The sequence below is a fragment of the Canis lupus genome, chromosome 33 (assembly GCF_003254725.2).
Source record: "Canis lupus dingo isolate Sandy chromosome 33, ASM325472v2, whole genome shotgun sequence".
NCBI lineage: Eukaryota > Metazoa > Chordata > Mammalia > Carnivora > Canidae > Canis > Canis lupus.
In genome coordinates this window covers 16,959,789-16,980,608 of record NC_064275.1, presented here as the reverse complement: position 1 = coordinate 16,980,608, position 20,820 = coordinate 16,959,789, and the positions used below count along the sequence as shown (strand labels likewise).

The following is a 20,820-nucleotide window of genomic DNA, read 5'->3' as shown; positions in this document are numbered from 1 at the left end:
ATTGAGAGTGGAAATATTAGCTTATTGCCCACATGAAATATTTAAATAATGTTCTTATTTTATCTGAACATATTATTTTTCAGGTTACTTAGAGTATGATCACCCAGAAATCGCTGTTACTATGAAAACAAAGGAGGAGATTAATGTCATGCTCAATTTGGCTAGAGAAATTGTCAGGGTTTTTAAGTCAAAAGGAATTATTCATAAAATTGAAAGTACTGAAATTAATAAGGTAAGGTAGCATGTTTTTAAAGCAAATATATTTAGTTGATATATAGTCATCCATGATCTTCAAATTCACTTTTGATTTTCCAATATAGGTCATCTCAGAGATAGATGAATATCTAACCTAAAATAACGGTCTAAAAAATAAAACACCTACGGTAGAGCATTTCCTTCCTGAGCTCCAATACTCAATTTCTCTTCCTCTTTCTTGCCATAGTGAGGGACCATCTCTTTCTATGCTTTGCTCCCAAACCAACCGTATGATGAAACTATTTCTCATCCTAGGCTACAACAGGTATCAGAATTTTTCTAGGAATTATCTGGGTCCTGAAACAACTTTTCCCATAGAATCTCATGATTTATAAGAACATTCAATTATAGGATAAAAATTAACTTAAATTTCCTTTCCCCAAGTTATTTAAAAGGTACCATGACATATTAAAAAAATAGTCTCAACTAATTCGGTAGGTACAAAATTAATTCCCCAATTTGGGAATAGTATAAGAAAAAAAAGAAAAGCTATAATGCATGTGAATAAATATGCAAAACTTTTAAACACAATGACAGCTAACTGAATTTGGTAGTTTATTAGAAGTTTAATATATTATGACTAAGAATGTCTTAGCCCCCAAAATAGCTATATAATTTATTAAAATATTAAAAAGGAAGAAAAAATTTGACAAAATTTATTATTCAAAATATTTTAAAAATTCTTACATGGCTAATAGAAGTAGCATCCTTAACTGAAGAAAGAATTTCTATTAAAAATTTAAAACAAACATTGTATTAGATGTCAAAACATTTATAAGTATTCCCGTTAAAGTCAGGAACAAAAGAAGAATGAACGGTGCCACTCCAAGTATTGAGAAAGTAGATTAAGTAGAGCAAATGAAATGAAAGTGGGCACAGCCATTATGGAGGGCGATTTAGCAAATAAGAACTTTAAAAATCCACACCCTTTAAACCAAAAATTCTACATGTTGAAATATACAGATATTCAAAAGTAAACAAAGATATGTATTCAAACACATGTTAGAAACAACCTATGTGTTCATCAACTGGAGAATGCTTATGTAAATTGTGATGAATCCTTGCAAATAAACCTCATATATAAATTAATAAGAATATGAAAAATCCATATATATTAATGTGAAAAAATTCACCTCAATACATTTTTAGTAGGAAAAAAGTAATTTGTAAAACTATATATAATATGATCAACTTGGTTGTTTTTAAGTTTATTTATTTAAGTAATCTCTACACCCATCATGGGGTGTAATCTCCTATACCCATGACATCAAGATCAGTAGTTAGATGTTTTTCTGACTGACTCAGCCAGGTGCCCCCAGTGTAATATATTTTTTTAAATTCTGGATGTATATGTATCTATATACTATTTTGAAAAAAAAAGCTAGACAAAATATATGAAATTCTTAACACGGGACTCACCTGGAGGAGAGAGTGGCAAGGAGAATGGAAGGTAAAGGGAGCCTTAGCTATTTATTATTTTTATGTTTTTCATAATTCTTGACATTTGGATACTACTGTTCCTACTTTGTAAGAGAGAAAACTGAGAAGCAGAAGGGCTAAGCCCCAACGCCAGACAAGTAGTCAATATGGAGAGAATATTTGAATGCAGAAATTCTGATTCCAGAGCCCGTGCTTTTAAACACAGCACTATCAAAAAAACAAAAATAGAAAGAGATGGGCGCATTTCCAGCTAAACAGACTAGGAATTTTCAGTTTCAAAAACCGAGAGTGATTTACCTGATTACGGTAAAAGTTGACTCTTTTAAAAGTAGAAAATAGAAATAATTAACAAAAGCAATGCTGTTTAGAATGCCTTACATAACAATAGTAGGTTAAAGTTAACATTTTTTTCCCTATATAGGTGACCAACTGACCCAAAATAATTTCTAGAAAAGATTATCCTACCCTATTGTACTGCAGTGGAGTACTTCATGAATTAAATGACTGTGTATGTGTGAATGAGTTTCTGGGCTCTTTTGTTTCATTGTTTTATTTATCTGTCATTGAGCCTTTCTCAGTGTGTATTGCACCATCTTATACCGAAACTTAATAAATCTTCATTCTGATGGCATGTATCTTCCAGCTTTTGCTCTTTTCTTTACGAGTATTTTGACAAGTTTTGGCATTTTGTATTTTCAAATAAATTCTAGAATCAGCTTGTCAATTTCCATTGAATAGCCTAATGGAATTTCCACTGGGATTCCAACAAGCCTGTATGTCAATTTAAAGAGTACTGACATCTTTGTAATATTGAGTCAATCTTTTAGCGTATCTCTCCACTTAAGTCTTACCTTTGTTTCAATAGTTCTTGTGTTTTTCTGTTCTTATTCTTATTTCACTCCTGAATCTGAACTCTTATTTCATACCACACAAAAAAAATCAACTTCAGATGGATGTACATAACTGTAAACGGTAAAACAATAGGCTTCTAGAAGATAACAGAAGATAATTTTTATGATATTGGCATAGGTAAAGATTTCTTAAACAGGACAGAAAATTGGATTTAAATAACATAAAAAGTGAGAACTTCTCTGTATTAAAAGAATAAGAGAATTAAAAGACAACCCACAAAAAGGTAAGGGATATTTTCAAAGTAAATATATCCAACAAAGGGCTTATGTCTAGAACACATAAAAATCTCTTACCCTCCAAAAACTTTCTTATAAATCAAAAAGAACAATACAGAAAACCCATTTTTAATGGACAAAAGATTTGAGTAGACACCTCATAACAGATGATATTCAAATGACTAATACATAACAGAAGTTACCAAATTTTCATTGTCATAAGCTTAACACAAATTAAAGCCAAATGAAATACCAATACACAACCATCAGAATACTTGTTTTTTTACCTGACAATACCAATCGTAGGCAATGATGTGGAACAATGGGTACATCAGAGTGAGAGTGTAAATTAATGCAATCACTTTGGAAAATTGTTAGGCAAAATCTACTAAATTTGAACGTACACATATGGCAAGGCAATTAGATTTCAGAACCATACACTCACAGCGAACAAATACAGCAGTATTACAAAAGGCCAAAACTGGAGTGCCCCAAATGTTGATTAATGGTAGACAGAACTGTGGTATATTCTACAACATAATCCTCTTTGACAATGAAAATGATGGGAATGAACTTTTGCTCCCTGCAGTATTAGAGACGGATCTCAGAAACATAATGTTGATCAAATGAAACCAGACAAAAACAAGTTCATACTCGTTGATTTCATGCAGATAAACCTCAGAACCAAACAAAGCTAAACTCTGACGATAGAAGAGAGGTTATCTTTAGATAGAAGAAATGACTAGAAGAGAATATGAGAGGATTTTAGGTGCAGTAAATGTTTTATTTCTTAATCGGAGTGATCGTTACCCAGAGGTTTTCACACTGTCAATGTTCTTTGAGAGGACATTTATAATTTGTGTGCTTTTTGTTTATCTGCTATAATTCAGTAAAAAAGTTTACTTTTAAAAGTTTAATCTATGACTTCAGAATGATGATAAGAGAAAAATGTTGTAAGTGGGGAGAGGTTGAATGTTTCCATAGAAGAAGAAAAATCTCAGAAGAGCAAGTAAAGGAAATAGTACAAAGCCATATTTTTATAAACATTCTGTGAACACCAGTTTTGTTCATCTTCTTTCTTAAATTGTGTGATTTTAGTTAATAATGGCCAAAAAGAAAGAGATACTTGATTTTCAACCTGTTATCAAGCCTCTTACTGTTGTAGAAGCACTCCACCATATTCCATGGCTAGATAAAGACAAAGAATATATAACCTTCATTCAGGTAATATTTTTATTCTCTGGTAATACCGTTTGTAATGTACCAACAAATTATGTTTTTTAAATGAAGACTGTGATACTCTCCAGCTCAAAACTCGAAATGTCTTTTACTGTCTACAGGATAAAATCAAAATCCCTTTAAATGACATGTAAAGTTCTTCCCCAATCTGCCTCCTGTCTACTTTTCCATCTTCATTTTCTGTTGCCCTTTCATCATATCATCATATACCTCATACTCTATACTCAACCTTGCATGGTGCCCCAAATCCTTTACACTGTATTCTAATTCCCTTCCTCTTGGGGTGCTGTTTATATCTCTTAAAACACCCTTTGTTTTTACTTTTTTTTCAACTTGCTTCTCTGGAAACATCCCCACCAAAGTAATTCAGAAAAGTCAGCTTTAGGGGCAAACATTCACCAGTAGAAGACCATCCTGTGGTCCATACAGAGTTTGGAGGACCAAAGGTGTTGCCATTGTATCCATTATACAGTTTCATTATAGCATTAGGTATATAACATTACAATTACCTTTCCATCCCTCTTCTGTACTATATCCTTTAGCTCATCCATCTTTTGAATGCCCAGCCCCCAACACTTTGCATATTACATAGAGGGTGCTCAAAGAGTGTTTGTGGAATAAACAATAGGTCTAACTTGTTCTGCTAACCTTATTTTTCTATGTCTACATGGTGCCAAAGGACCAATTACATTTTTCCACCTGCTTAAAATACTTTGAATGATTGAATTTCCAATTTACTTCATCAGCTGTTTAGAGCATAACTATGTATGAGACGTATATATGCCATTAGCCTGCATCTGTTCTGATTATTTTTAATACAGGTGAAATATTTTATCCTTCCATTACATTCTTATTCCTATATTAGATTATTTATTTTCTAATCCTTGTATAAATACTCATCTGAAGTTACAAAAATCAATGAATATCCACCTTTCTCTCTTCCTCTTATTTTCTCTTACAAATTTATCACTCACACAATAAGTCAGATCTTACTGAATGATATTTTAAAATGTAAAAACTTTTAATAAGATGTAAACTTCAACATCCCCAACCACTGCTAATATAGTGTTTATATCTTCTATATTTGGTGATATTTTTAAGAAAAGAGCCAGAATTGTAACATTTGATTGTGGAAATGACATATTTGAAGAAGGTGATGAGCCCAAAGGAATTTATATAATAATATCAGGTATGGTAAAGGTAAGTCCGTATTATTCATAAATGCCTTGTGAACATTAGTTAAAAACTCTATAAAATTGAGAATTCATAGTTTTTCATGTTAATAACTGCATTGTTCATCTTTTAGGACAACAGCTACCATCTAATTTTCTTGTTCAAACACAATGGTTAACATTACCTACCACCTTTTAAGTGTTACTTTCCCATAGAGAACAAGAAACCATCCAAGGGATCATCTTTAAGATGGGGTATTATAAGTTGTTTTCATGTTATGTTTATCTGAATTGGGCATTTAGCCATTCTAAAGCAGGTATAAGTTGGTTGAGTAGAAGGAATCAGAAAGATTGCAGTATCTAAGAACACTTTGGCTAATTTAATAAATTCACTTCAAAAGGTACAGGTAATAACTGTCCTCAAAACAACATCTGCATATTAACATTGTTAAAATCAAAGGAAAAATAAATAATTACAGAGTTTTGGTAATTAACTGACACATGCTTTTGCCTTTCATTGTTCCTGAACAGCTTCAAAGATCAAAACCTAGTTTTGGAATTGACCAAATGGAGTCAGAGGAGAAAGATTATCAGATGAATTACACAGACTTTTTAATCAGTGGGGAAATAATAGGAGAGCTAAACTGCTTAACTAATAAACCCATGACATATTCTGCTACCTGCAAGACTGTAGTGGAGGTCAGAAAACATCACCTTATATCCTACTGCTGTATCTTATTAAATGTCTGGTATAAAATTTAAGGTTATTTCTGTACTTAGCATATGTTTAGAGTCTAGTGATAATTTTTTTTAAATAGGAATAATAAAGGAACATAACTTGTTACCAAATTATACTTACCCAGTATACTGTCTTGGCAAAATGGCTTGCAGAAGTTAACCTATCAAATTGAAAGAAAGATTTAACCAGAAAAACTGATTAAGTGAGGTCTCTCATGGAGAAATTAGAGGACATATTTGAACTATTAATACCATAATTTGAGAGGTGAGGAAGGAAAATGTCAGAGAACTAATATCTTTAACCAAAAAGTTGAACAGAGTGGATGGAAATTTCCCTAGACACAATAAGGACAAAATTCCCAAAGCAACATGGGCTTCCACTGGCTTAATTTGAACTCAAAAGAACAATAACTGCAAACAATTGAACCCCATGATGTATAAAAATCCGTAAGTTGTTAATGATACCAAAAGTTGTTTAATTTGTAATAATGTCAGGATATCAACTTACTACGCTAAAAATGGATTTAAAAATAGAAAGAATTCAACATTTATCCTGCCTTCCCTCTACAAACTCTTTCAAGAAAAGAAGATGAAAAAATATTCTTCTATACAGAATTTCAGCTAACAAATCTAGAAGGAGAGAATTAGAATATCTTTATTTTGCTATCTCAAATGAAGTAATGGATCTAGGCAATAGCCATCAATTGATGCTAAAACTACTTTGTGCAATGTTAATGGGAAACTTTATAATGAAAGGACCAGGCTGGCACCACCTAAAAACAACTGTAGAATCACTAAAAGTTGGACAACTGGGCATCATGAACCTCATGCTATGATGCAGCAGAAGTACTGGTACCACCCATGATGAAGTGCTCTTGAATAAGAAAAAAGTAAAAGCCTATTTATCGAACCAGTTAATAGAAAATGCAGAGGGGAGAGAAACAGGTTAATTGACATCAGAAGGGAAAAACTCGGTAAATCCGAAATATGAGAGATCCACAGAATGAATAATCTGTTTTTTCTTTTTCTTTTTCTAGCAAATTAATGACATATAAAGTGGGAAGGGAGAAGGAAGAAGGCAAGGGAAAACTTTATGTCTTTATTATTCAGTGATGCATATTATAATATTTCCAAGTTAAAATTATGCCTGAGATTTGCATAAAAATGCTTTAGTCTTCTGTTTCTGGTTACAGAACACCAATCATGAATTACTAAACAAGCAAAGAAATATGATGTCACCTATAGTGTGAAAAAAGGGGGCAATGAATAGAGACCAACATTGAGATGGCCCAAAATATGGATGAGGCAAAGACACTAAAGAGTCATTAAGAATACATTCAGGGCAGGCCGGGTGGCTCAGCGGTTTAGCGCCGCCTTCAGCCCAGGGCGTGATCCTGGAGCCCTGGAATCGAGTCCCACGTTAGGCTCCCTGTGTAGAGCCTGCTTGTCCCTCTGCCTGTGTCTCTGCCTCTCTCTCCCTCTCTCTGTGTCTCTCATGAATAAATAAGTAAAATCTTTTAAAAAAATGTATATATATATATATATTCAAAGAACTCAGGGGAAATATGTTCAAAAAATGAAAGGAAAATATAACCATAATGAGAAAAGTGATAATAAATACCAGTATATTGTAAAAATATAAAAAAGAGTTAAATGGAAATTTTAGAACTAAAAAGAGCTGATTAGAGATGGTAGTAAAAAGTCAATAACTGGAAGACAAATTATAAAAATAATAGTTTGAAAAACAAAGAGAACAATGATTTTTTTTAATGTACAGACACTCTAGAGATCTATGGTGTAACATTAAACAATGTAATAGTGTATAATACAATTTGCAGTAGGAGAAGAGAACAAGAATGGGCAGGAAAAATATTTTCTAAATGATTACTAAAATGTTCCCAAGTTGATGAAAAGCCTTGACTCACAGTTTTAAGAAAGAAACTCAAACAGAACAAACAAATGCATGCACCACACACACGTGTGTGCTGAAAAACAGAAAGAGAAAGTCTAGAAAGTAGTCAGAATAAAAAGAAAATGTATTTGGGGGAACATAAAAGAATAATCACTGACTTCTTATTGGAAACAATGAAGATGAGAGAACAATAATAGAACAAGATCTTAAATTGTGGAAAAGAATAAAAATGGGATAAATGAAAGCTGAGGCAATTCTTCCTTCTCAGACCTGCACTACAACAAATACTAAACAATATTCTTCAAGATGTAGTAAGTGCCATTAGAGGGGACAAATTCAGATCTACAGGTAAGGAAAAACACCAGAAACGGTAAATCGGTAAGTAAATATAAATAACTAGGTTTTTTCTTCTTGCAATTTTCTTAAAATAGAACCATTTAAAGAAAAAATAAAAATAACATTGTAAGGGGGTTATAATACATGCATAGTGAAAATATGAAAATAACAGAGAGAAGGGTGATGGGTAAGCGGAATTATTCTCTAGTAAAGTATTGAAGTGTGATGCAGGAGTGGGGATGGTGAAAGGTCGCGTATGAGGGTAAGAATTGGAAGTGTAAAAGTGGGAAATATCAGAAAGGGAGACAGAACATGAGAGACTCCTAACTCTGGGAAACGAACAAGGGGTAGTGGAAAGGGTGGTGGGCAGGGGGTTGGGGTGACTGGGTAATGGGCACTTGGCGGGATGAGCACTGGGTGTTATGCTATATGTTGGCAAATTGAACTCCAATAAAAAAAATAAAAATAAATACCTGTTCTTCTCAAACTATTCCAAAAACTCAGAGAGGAAGGAGAGCTTCCAAATTCATTCTATGAGGCCTGCATTACCCTGATACCAAAACCAGGTAAAGACACTACAAAAAAGAGAGCTATAGGCCAGTATCTCTGATGAACAGATACCTATCCATAGATGCAAAAATCCTCAACAAAATATTAGCAAACTGAATCCAACAATACATTAAACAAAATTCACTCACTATGATCAATTGGGATTTATTCCTGGGATGCAAGGGTGGTTCAATATTTGCAAATCAATTAGTGTGACACATCACAAAGGATTAGAACCATATGATCATTTCAACAGATGCAGAAAAAGCATTTGATAAAATACTACATCCACTCATGTAAAAACCTCAACAAATTAGATTTAGAGGGTATATGCCCCAACAAAATAAAGGCCATATGTGAAAAACCTACAGCTTACATCATACTCAATGGTGAAAGGCTGAAAGCTTTTCCACTAAGGTCAAGAACAAGAAAAGGATGCTCACTTTCACTTTTATTCAACTTTTATTCACTTTTATTCAACATAGTATTGCAAATCCCACTCAGAGTGATCAGACAAGAAAAATAAATAAAACTCATCCAAATTGGTAAGAAGTAAAACTTTCACTCTCTGACATGATACTGTATATAGGAAACCCTAAAGACCACCAAAAAACTACTAGAACTGATAAATTAATTCAGTAAGGTTGCAGCATACAAAAATCAATGTACAGAAAACAATTGCATTTCTATATATTAATAATGAAGTAGCAGAAAGAAATTAAGAAAGCAATTTCATTTCCAATTGCACCAAAAATAATAAAATACCTAGGAATAAACTGAAGCAAGGAAGTGAAAGATCTGTACTCTGAAAACTATAAAACATTGATGAAAGAAATGAAGATATTTCATGCTCATGGGATGGAAGAACAAAAATTGTTAAGTATCCATACTACCCAGAATAATCTACAGATGTCATGTCATCCCTATGTAAATTCCAACAGCATTTTTCACAGAACTAGAACAAACAATCCTAAAATATGTATAGAACCACAAAAGACCCAGTATAGCCAAAGCAATGTTGAAAAAGAAAAAACAAAGCTGTAAGTATCACAATTCCCAATTTCACATTATATTACAAAACTGTAATAATTAAAACAGTACAACACAAAAATAGAAACATAGATCAATGGAACATAATGGAAAATCCAGAAATAAACCCACAATTATATGGCCAATTAATCTTTGACAAAGGAGGCAAGAATATGCAATGGGATAAAAGCAGTCTTTTCAACAAATGGTGTTGAGAAATAGGGCAACTATGTGCAAAAAGTGAAAAATGGACTACTTTTTTACACTATACACACACAAAAAAAACCCTCAAAATGGATTAAGGATTTAAATGAGAGACCTGAAACTATAAAAAAAAAAAAAACCTAGAATAAGGATGCCTGGATGGCTTTGTCAGTAGAGCATGTGACTCTTGATCTTGGGATCATGAGTGCAAGCCCCATGTTGAATGTAGAGCTTACTTAAAAAATAAAGGAATAAAAAATGAAAATCCTGGAACAAAAAACAAGTGGTAATTTCTCTGACATTCAGCCATAACAACATCTTTCTAATTATGTTTCCTGAGGCAAGGGAAACAAAAAACAACAATAACCTTTGGGACCACATCAAAATAAAAAGCTTCTGCACAGCAAAGGAAACAACCAACAAAACTAAAAGATAACCTACTGAATGGGAGAAGATAGTTGCAAATGATGGATTTGATAAAGGATTAGTATCCAAAATATATAAAGAATTTACACAACTCAACACCAAAAATAATAATAACAAAATAATCCAATTTTTAAAATGGTCAGAAGACATAAACAGACATTCCTCCAAAGAAGACATACATACAGGCGACCAGCAGACACATGAAATAATGCTCATCATCACTTATCATCAGGGAAATGCAAATCAAAACTACAATTAGACATCACCTCACACCCGTCAGAATGGTTAAAATAAAAAAACTCAAGAAACAAGTGTTGGCAAGGATGTGGAAAAACAGGAACTCCCGTGCACTATTGATGAGACTATAAACCAGTGCAGCCACTGTGGAAGACAGTATAGAGATTCCTCAAAAAATTAAGAATAGAACTACCCTAAGACCCAGTAATCATGCTAGTGGGTATTTACCTAAAGAATTTGAAAACGGTAATTTAAAGGGATATATGCACCATATGTTTATGGCAGTATTACTTACAATAGTCAAATTATGGGAAGCAACCCAAGTGTTCATCAATAAATGAATGGAGAAAGAAGATGTGGTATATATACCTATATACAATGGAATATTATTCGGCCATAAAAAAGAATGAAATCTTGTCACTTGCAACAACGTAGATGGCTCTAGAGAATATATTGCTAGGTGAAAATAAGTCCGAGAAAGACAAATACCATATCATTCCACTCATATCTGGAATTTAAGAAACAAACAAATGAACAAAGGAAAAAAAGAGACAAACTGAACACAGACTCTAAACTATAGAGAATAAACAGATGGTTACCAGAGGGGAAGAGGGTGGGGTGATGGGTGAAATAGGTGAAGAGAATTAAGAGTTTGTACACTTATCTTTTTTTTTTTAAGAGTACACTTATCTTGATGAGTACTAATATATAGAATTGCTGAATCACTATACTGTACACTTAAAATCAATGTAACACTGTGTGTTAACTACACTGGAATTAAAATATATATATTATATATAATTTATATACATAAAATATATAATATATAATTTTTAAAAATAAATCATCATTTATTATAATCAGCACCATATGTTATTAGCCGAACATAATATAGATCAGTGGAACAGGGAAGAGAATCCAGAAATAGATTCATATATACACAATCTTTAACAATAATGGTATTTTCAACAATTGATCCCGAAAATCCCAAATATCTATATGGAAGCTATGAGCCTCAGATTCCTACATTACGCACAAAAATTGAGTTGGAATGATGATAGACCTAAACATAAAAATCAGAGCTATAAAAATTTGAAAAGGAAACACAGATCTCGAGATAGGCAAAGATTTCTAAGCCAGGACATACAAAGCACTAACCATGAAACAAAATATTGATAAATTGAATGCCACTGAAATTAAAATCTGCTGCTTTTTAAAAAAAGACATCATGAAGAATATGGAAAAAAGCAACCCACAGACTGTGGGGAGCTTTTCACAATAGCTTGATCTGAAGAATTACTTGACAATGGAACCTATAAAGAATAGAAGACAAATCACTGAATTAAAAACTGGGCAAAGGATTTGAACAAACCTTTCACAAAAGAATATACAAGTGGGCGATAAGCACATAAAGAAGATTCTTGATATCATTAGCTCTCAGAGAAATGCAAATTAAAATCATGATGAGGTATCACTACACACCTACTGCATTGGCTAAACATAAAAATAATGAGCAGCAGGTAATGGCAAGGATGTGAAGCAACTGAAATGTCCATCATGGCTGATGAGAGTCTAAAATGTTACAACCCCTTCCAAAATCAGATTGACAGTTTTCTTATAAAATTAAACACACACTTACCTATTACCCAGCAATCACACTCATACATCCTTACCCATAAGAAATAAAAACCGACATACACAACATCTTGTATATTCGCAGCAGCTTATTCCTGATAGCCAATAGTCTGCTCATTAGCACTGGCATTTTATTGTTATCTAAAAAGTTTGCTCCCCTAAAATTATGTGTTTTTATTTTTATTAAAGATTCTATTTATTTGAGTAACACGTGGAGAGTGCATACAAGCAGGGGGTGGGAGAGGGAGAAGCTTGGCAGGGAGCTCAAAGCTGGGCTCAATCCCAGGACCCTGGAATCATGACCTGAGCTGAAGGCAGACACTTAAACACCTGAGCCATCCAGGCACCCCAAAATAATGTATTTTTAGAAATATTCATATCTTTAAAAAAAGAAATATTTATATCTTTAGTTTAAAAGTTTAAATGATTTTCGATACCTTGTTTTCTACTTTTTTAGAATCTGTAAGAATAATAACATCTCATTGGAGCATGTGGCCTTTTAATAATTTATGATAAGATCACACAAATATTTATTACTATACACATTTTAGTAAGTCTCCAGGCAACAACATGAATCTTAAATAATTTAAATTCTTAGCTTTAATGTAAATGAGAAAAACCTGATCTCCTTAGACTATGGGTATGCAGAATGAGATATTAAATTTAGATTTTCCTTTTTTCAGACATGTTTTATTCCTAAAAATTACTTGTATGAAGCTTTTGAACAATGTAGTCCTCACATTGAATATAAAATGTGGCTAAAACTTGGACTTTCTATTACTGCCAAAAAAATCAGGGAACATCTATCTTATGAGGTAAGAGGTGTTTATATAAGCTCATTCTTCACTCTGAATGGAATTGTATTAAAATATGGTTATAATGAACTACTTAGGAATTTATATTAAATTTTATCAACAGTAGACTACGAAATTGTGCTTTCCTTGTAGGATTGGAACTACAAGATGCAATTAAAACTCTGTAATGTGTCTGTAAAAGATATACCAAAGAACATCAAAACTGGTATCTATGATGAAACTGTGATTTATGTCATCCTCATCCATGGAGCTGTAGAAGATTGTCAGTTACGGAAAGCTTATAAGGCACCTTCTTTAATTCCTATAACATGCTATCAGGTAAAGGAATGTTGATTCATACCTTCCAGTCAATCCGCCATATGTCTGACAATGTATGAACATTAGAAAAATTGTCACTTTCCACCTTCCCATCTCCCGCCTTTCCCCTACCACTCCATAAGCACAAACACCACACACACCCAGTTCACGGATTGCCTTGACACTGGGTAGCCCAAACACCAACATATTCCTATTCAATGTCGATGAGGCAGGCCGAGCTGTACATTTTGGCCATAGTTAGATTTTGGTGCAGCTGTAAATAGAAAAAGGGGGCCTAGTAAGTTCATATACAACATTGCAGAAGGACCACTTTCTCTGGACTGTCTTAACAGTACTCTGGAGAATTTCTGCCAAACCCATGCTGAACTGAGCAACAGAGGTATTTGCTCAGATACTTTGAAAGATACTTCCCACATTTAGGCTACTGAGTTTTCCTGGCCCTCAAAATGAGATGCTCTGCGTATGAAGAAGGAAAGAATGCAAACCCTGTGTGTGTACGTGTGTGTGTTGGGGTAGAAAAAGGGAGGCACATGGCAGGAGAAATCAGGTGACATACAAAATACAGCTACAGAAAGTACATTGAAAGAGGGACCTAGAGTTGATCGAATTAGACATATATTTTTTAAGTAATTAATATATGGCAGCAACAGTGCTAGATGCTAGAGTGACCAAGACAAGTGAGATTTGCAACTTGCCCTCATAAGATCTCTCAACCAAGTGAAAAGAAAAATATGTAAACATATTAATGAAACGTGTACAGCTATGATAGAAGTATTTACGAGGTAGATTTGGGACACAAGAAGAACGTGAGGTGGGGGTAAGAGGAATACTAAGGTGGGAAAGGATCACAAGAAAAAATTTCTGAGTGGATGCCTCCAGCACCAATGTGATACACCCACTGGGAGGAAGTGAGACATTACTCTTAACTATGGTGCTGCAGACTTCTATTCTTGAATACATAATAACAGAGCTCTGCTGTGGGTGCTGATTGGGAATTTAGATGGCCAAGCAAGAGGTTCTCAAGGCAGCCTAAAACCTACGCAACTCTGTCTACTTTCTCAGGCAGACAGCCCTGTCTATTGTAGATCTGGGTACTCATGTGATTCAAAGCATATCGAAAACAACATATCTGATATAGACATGTTTACCTTTCATCCCAGATATTTAGAGAGGTCCTGAGATAGTAGCTTACCCGAGAAACACGTAATTGTATGGTAAGTACTCAGGAATTAACTTAAATTCTATTGAACATCAGGTACAAGGCACTGAAGATTTTACAAAGGTAATGATTGTTCAAACTTCGGTTGATCTGAAAAACTTCAGATGGAACACTAGAAAATATGTACCTTCACGTAAACCATCTCTTCCAACATGTAAGTTAGATTTCTTTGAGTAATTGAGAACTTTCCATTTATAAAATAGCCATATATGTATTTGGAAACTACTGAATGCATTCTACCTAGAGTATTCAGAAATCATTTTAATTGCCGTATTTGATATCTGATGTGTGAATTCAGACTGAGAAGATCCGTGTTCACTCTATTTTTCATCTATAAGGATAAATATGCATAATTACCAAAATACTATGGGAAAAGGTTAATGAGTAAATTTTTATTTTTAAAAAATTTTATTTATTTATTTTAGAAAGAGAGCCAGAGTGGTATGGAGAGAGGGTTTGGGGGAGAAGAAGAGAGAATCTCAAGCAGACTCCCAGCTGAGCGTGGAGCCCAACTCAGGGTACGATCTCATGACCTTGAGATCATGACCTGAGCCAAAACCACAATTTGAAAACTTAGTTAACTGAGCCACCCAGATACCCCAATGAGGGTATTTTTAGTTCTTCCCCAATTAAAATATTTTATACAACAGTAATAATGAAAATACTGTTACACTGTCTGTTCCAATTACCCATGGGCCTGGCATTCATTCTCAACATGGCTTAACATAAATGTATTTGGGATTATGGGAGAATAGATTATTTTTTCTCTCTTTCCAAAATTCCTGCACATTTTTTACATAATCCTTATAATAAAAGGCTTTTTAAGCCTTTTTTTTTAATGTGACCCTTCTTCCCACCAATTGAGATTACCACCAATTTCAGATCACAGGCCCAGGTGTGAATGATTTGAATCTGGTCTAATGTGATAGGTGAACTGATAGGAATGGTCGTTTGTTCCATTGTTTATACTAACACAGTCTTTCTTGAACCAGCTACAACCAGACTGTATAAAGAAGGCCTTCAATTTGAGACCAATATTGAGGTAAATTTAAAGCAGTTTTTTAAAAGTTTTATTTTGGAGAAAAGAGAGTCTGGTATTTATGGAAATTGTCAATGTATTTTTCTTAATCTGAAAGAGTTTACCTGCTAATCAGTTTGTCAATTTCTTAGTCCAGGGTACAGTGGAAATTGAATTTATATTTTTAAGTAAATATTAGATAAATGATAAAGAAAAGCAAAGTTCAGAAGATCCCAGAATATTTGTTTTAAATCACATTAGCCACCACACACTATTGGAGTAGCTAGGGTTGTCATGTATGTGAGCCGCTACCACTTCTCTGCCTTGGGCTGAAATTTTGACTGGTCTGAAGACTTCATGGCCACGTCAACTATCCATCTGGGATCTTCCAACTTGAAGGCAGTTTGCTCAACTAACCACAATACCTGTCACAAAACAGGAGCTCCATAGTGAAGGTGCTAATCTAATCTGCCCCAAGCTCACCAAAGTTATCCAGAAAATCCCATAAACATTGGTTAATTTCACACCACTATGAACTTGGATAGGTCACTTAGGGATCTTGGGCTCTTCAAAACCCTAGGCCAACTTTGCAGCAAGATCCCAAGTTATGAAACACTGTAGGGCGCTGGAAATGAAAGTGGGCCACAGAGAAATACAGTGGCAGCACCTCACAACATCTACGCCAGCTTGCCTGTAGACTGAATCCTGGGGAATTCCAGATGACGTAGGGAATATGTTTTTAATTCTACTTGGTGCCAAACTGGTTGCATCATTCTAGGAGATGCTGATTATAATCCCCAGACTCTGAGAGAGATCTGCTACAAATACACAAACCAGAAAATTGTGTATTTGGTTGTTAAAAATATATTTTACATCAAGTCCATTTGCTCCATTAGCCCTAGGCATAAAACTTGGAGACACATGTGCCTTCTCCCCCTGAACCTCTCCTCACAAGCATACGTTGAGTGAAAGAATGTATGTTCTGTGGTGGAAGTTGAAGGTGTTTTTCTCATGTCTGTCCGGTCTTCAAGAGGCCAACACTTTTTTAAAATACACAGTTCCTGTCCAGCATGAAAGCAAGAAGTTCACACCCTCCCTAAATATTTTGGAGTCTTTCTGGGGAAGCTATTCTTCAAACCTTCCCTAGTGGCTGCTGGTTGCCTGGAACTACTGACCCAATAACATAGGGGCTGGGAGTATGGGCTCTGGCATGAGACTCCAGGTTTGCTCCCTGGTTCCATCGCTTCTTAGCCACGTCACCTTGGACAGATTTCTTAACCTGTTTAAGCATCACTTTCAGCATCTATAAAACAGAGACAGTGACCATATGTACTTCGTACAGTGCTGCTGTGCAGATTAAAGAAATGGAAAGTATGCTGCATAGTGTTTGGCACATAACAAGCAATCCAAACAAATAATTTCTATTTTTCTCTGCTAACCCCTTAATCACACTGAAAACTACTTCTCCAAACTTCTTGTGCTCTCCAGATACTAATTTTCTAAAAAATATGGATACAGGTCCCTCCTCTAAATCTCCCAAACACGGTTGCTGCTGAAGACTAGGAAGTAGCAAAGGGAACTTACAATTTTAAAAAAGGAAGAAGATGAGGAAAACACTTAAGATAAAATATTAGATGGCTCCTAGAGTCTTCTAGAGTAGTTTATCTTTCTCCTTAGCCTGGGCTGGCTGCCAAGCTTGTAGGATTCAGCATAATAGCTTATTTTGGAGAATGAGGATGCAGGGAAGCTAATGCTCTCCCTCTACCTATTTCCCCGAAGTGCTGCTTTTTCATAATTAAAAAAACACCTGATTGCATGAGGTTGTTAATATAGAGAAAGTAGTGTGGAAGTGAGAGATAATTCTTTAAATGGTAGAAACAACAGCTAGTGTGTCTTATAAAGGCAATTGTCAAATTGTGTTATTTAGTAAATGTTTTTTGTCCTTGATGTTAGATCCTGCCTCTGTTTCTGGGCCAGCTCCCTTCATGCTCTCCCAACCCCTCCTCATACTGCCTCCCCCACCAGAACTGTGGCTTTACCATCACATAGTAAAAAGGCCCATGACAACATCCAGCAGCTCCTTACAAACTGTTCTGATCCCCAGAATGGAGCATATAGCACTGCCATTGCCAGAAGCCCTGGTCCTCAGTCCCCTGCTCCATAGACCAGATTCATATATCTGCCCTACTTTATAAATCTAACCTTTATTAATAGTCTGCAAATTTGACTCCTATCTCCTGTCTCAATTTCTAGATTCAACAGCCTAGTGGGTTACTTGATAGTATCAAGGAGGAAATGGACTTCTATACCGTTACCTAGAATAAAACTAAATGAAAATCTGGTAAGCTGCCTTAGTTTGCTCAACATGATCTGGATCACAACTGTCCCTGGAGATACAGGCTGAAGCCAGAATTGCATGTGCCCTTTTGTGTGACAGTGTGAAGGATACCACGTACCACTATTTATTACTTGCAAAATGATCACTCACCACTAACAGCTGATTCTTCTAAAGACGCTATTTCTAAATTCCACTTTGGAAAATTAACTCTAAAATAATATTCCTTTATCTAGATTTCTGAAAGCCTTATAGACTCACGGTTTCCTCTATATATTTTGCTACTTAATCTCACATGCAGCATGGTCATTTTTCAGGCCGCCATGTACTGTGCAAGATATAAACAAGTAATAAAGATATAAATAGGTAATAAGCAATTACTTCAATTGTCAAGAGTTTCTGTTCTAGTTAAGGAGGTAAAACAGATCAGAGGGCAGTTAAATAGCAATACGAGATACACAGTGGATAGTGCCAACTGAAGCTACAGGAATTCAAAACTGAAACAACTGCTGTTGAACATAAACAAAGCCTTTATGGAGGAGGGAAGAGGATGTTTGGAATAGGGAACACAAAAGAGCAAGATTTTGGGAAACAATGAGTAGACCAGTCTGGCTGTTGGTTGCTCAAAATGTAGAGTCAACGGGGAAGTGCGTGTGGGTGTGGATGTGGATGTGGGGGTGTGTGTGTTTTATGACTCTAGGTTACATAAAGCTACCACTGAACTAAAAGATAATCGTCCAGTAAGTCTTTATACTGTTTTAAAATGTTTTTAAAATGTTTTAAAAATGTTAAAATGATTTAAAATGTTAACTCTTGCGTGCTACTTCCTATGACAATGATCATATTTAAAAATAGATTTAAAGGGTAACAATACACTATGAATAAGTGTTTATAAGAATTACTTGTAATACGACCAATATCTTCACATGGGAAAAAATGTATACAAAATGATAAGGAAAACTCCATGACTCCAGTAGGCAAATTTAAGAACAGCCAATTCAGGAAAAAGACAATACCCAGAATATGGGGAAAAGAAAAGTGCCAAATTAAACAACAATGAAGTATTAACATAAGCTCCTTAAAATTAACAATTTTTATTCCACGGTAACATCTACTCCCTTTGAAATAGATGAAACTAGAGTGATACTTGTTTTCGTATATTTTGCTGCTGGATGAGCAAAAGGAATTTGAAACAAAAGTCATAAAAATGCTCATCTACTTTGATTCCATGAATTTGCTTCTGGAAACCAATCCAAAAAGAGTAATCCAAAGTGATAAAGTAGACATCTGTACAAACTATCCAGTGCACCACTATTTTTAATGGCAAAAAATTAAAATGAGTCCAAGTGTCCAATAGTAAGAAAGTTTATAATTTCACTACAGACCATCTGTTAGAGGAAATACCATACAACCATTAAAACAATTGGTTGTATAGTCCAATGTAAAATATAAAAAGAAAGGCAAAACTGCACATACAATTTTCTTAACATGAAAAGAGGTCATGAGCACCTGGATGACTCAGTGAGTTAAACTTCTGCCTTTGACTAAGGTCATGATCCCAGGGTACTGGGATCAAGCCCCATGTCCAACTACCTGCTTAGTAGGGAGCCTGCCTCCTTCTCTCTCTACCCCTCCCCTCTCCCATGCTCTCTAGCTCATGTTCTCTCTCTCTCTCTCTCTCAAATAAATAAAATCTTAAAAAAAAAAAAAAAGAGAGAGAGAGACCGAAAAAGATAAACTCAAATGATTCATTCAGGTGTTAGAAAGGTAAAAGAAGGGACAAGTGTGGTGTGTTCACCTCTCATGTTGTTTTATTGCTCTTGTAATGAAGAATATAATTGTAAAATTCCTACGCCTTATTCAAATATAAATTGTCTCGAAGTTGTCTGTTCCTTTCTGCCCCTCTTTATACTCAGCCATCCCAGTGCGGTGAAAAGGAGTGGGAACAGTCAGTGCTGAGACCCAGTCCATGAACTACCCCTGTCTCTTTCAGCAGAACCCAGGGGGTTTCTCAGACTCTGACTGGCAGTTTAAATCCGGCCACCACCACTTTGTGAATGCTAAGTGACTCACATTCCCCCACCCAGCGTCCTTCCTCAGCCTCAGCAATAATGACCAGGAGGTTATTTCCTGTGGGAGTGAAACTGATCCTCTAGTACATCCTGTTTGGGGTTGTAAGTCAATTTTGAAAGATTCCAAAGCTCTGTTTGCATTTTTTTTTCCCCTCCCTACTTCTGTTAGGAATGGTTGACAACACTGTTTTGAAGACTGACACACGTATGGGCACTGCTGTCACAAGACGCCTCCTGTTTTTCGAACATATTTCCCTGCATCAAAAGGGAGCAACTTCAAGCTAGATCCTGTATGGATGATCCTGGTGCCACAAGAAAAGGTGTTTGAACCTTCCAACCATTCCATCTAAAATATGTTTCTTGGAACATTTTCTTGATTTAAAATAGCTTTTATTTTAAATATCTAAAACATCTCAAAAATCGTAGAGTAAGGTTTAGTTTTAGAACCACCTGGAGTCATTTGCATAATGCTCTCAAAGCAAAAATGGTTCGATTCATTTTGTGAAAACCAAACTGCTATTAAAATGTAGTTTAAATGTTGATCTTAGTCCACGTAATTATTTTTGTCATTCATTGTACTTCACTCATCTTGGAAGTGCTCAGTGAATTAAAATAGTAAAGAGTGGAACCTGATTTACACCTAAACAGTGTAACTCAGTCCAAATTGAAACTTTCAGTGTCCATTTCATTCATCATCTCATTAAAAAAAGAGCCTGATGCCTGGCCCATCTTTTTTTTTTTTTT

The 20,820-nt window shown here is 34.8% G+C and overlaps 1 protein-coding gene across 8 annotated transcripts in view; it reads left to right on the top strand.

The window, feature by feature from the left end:
• Positions 1–20,616, top strand: part of SLC9C1 (solute carrier family 9 member C1) — an 81,750-nt gene extending 61,134 nt beyond the window's left edge. For 7 of the 8 annotated variants that reach the window (XM_049105455.1, XM_049105456.1, XM_049105453.1 and 4 more), the window contains 10 exons: positions 84–232; positions 3,921–4,046; positions 5,163–5,261; positions 5,765–5,932; positions 12,983–13,114; positions 13,247–13,432; positions 14,688–14,805; positions 15,644–15,693; positions 17,923–18,010; positions 20,246–20,616. In XM_049105455.1, the coding sequence (XP_048961412.1) occupies positions 84–232; positions 3,921–4,046; positions 5,163–5,261; positions 5,765–5,932; positions 12,983–13,114; positions 13,247–13,432; positions 14,688–14,805; positions 15,644–15,693; positions 17,923–17,988 (1,094 nt within the window). In that variant the 3' untranslated portion in view covers positions 17,989–18,010; positions 20,246–20,616. The remainder of the gene's footprint in view (positions 1–83; positions 233–3,920; positions 4,047–5,162; positions 5,262–5,764; positions 5,933–12,982; positions 13,115–13,246; positions 13,433–14,687; positions 14,806–15,643; positions 15,694–17,922; positions 18,011–20,245) is intronic. The other variant, XM_035710020.2, reaches the window with a different exon arrangement.
• Positions 20,617–20,820: the final 204 nt, after the last annotated feature.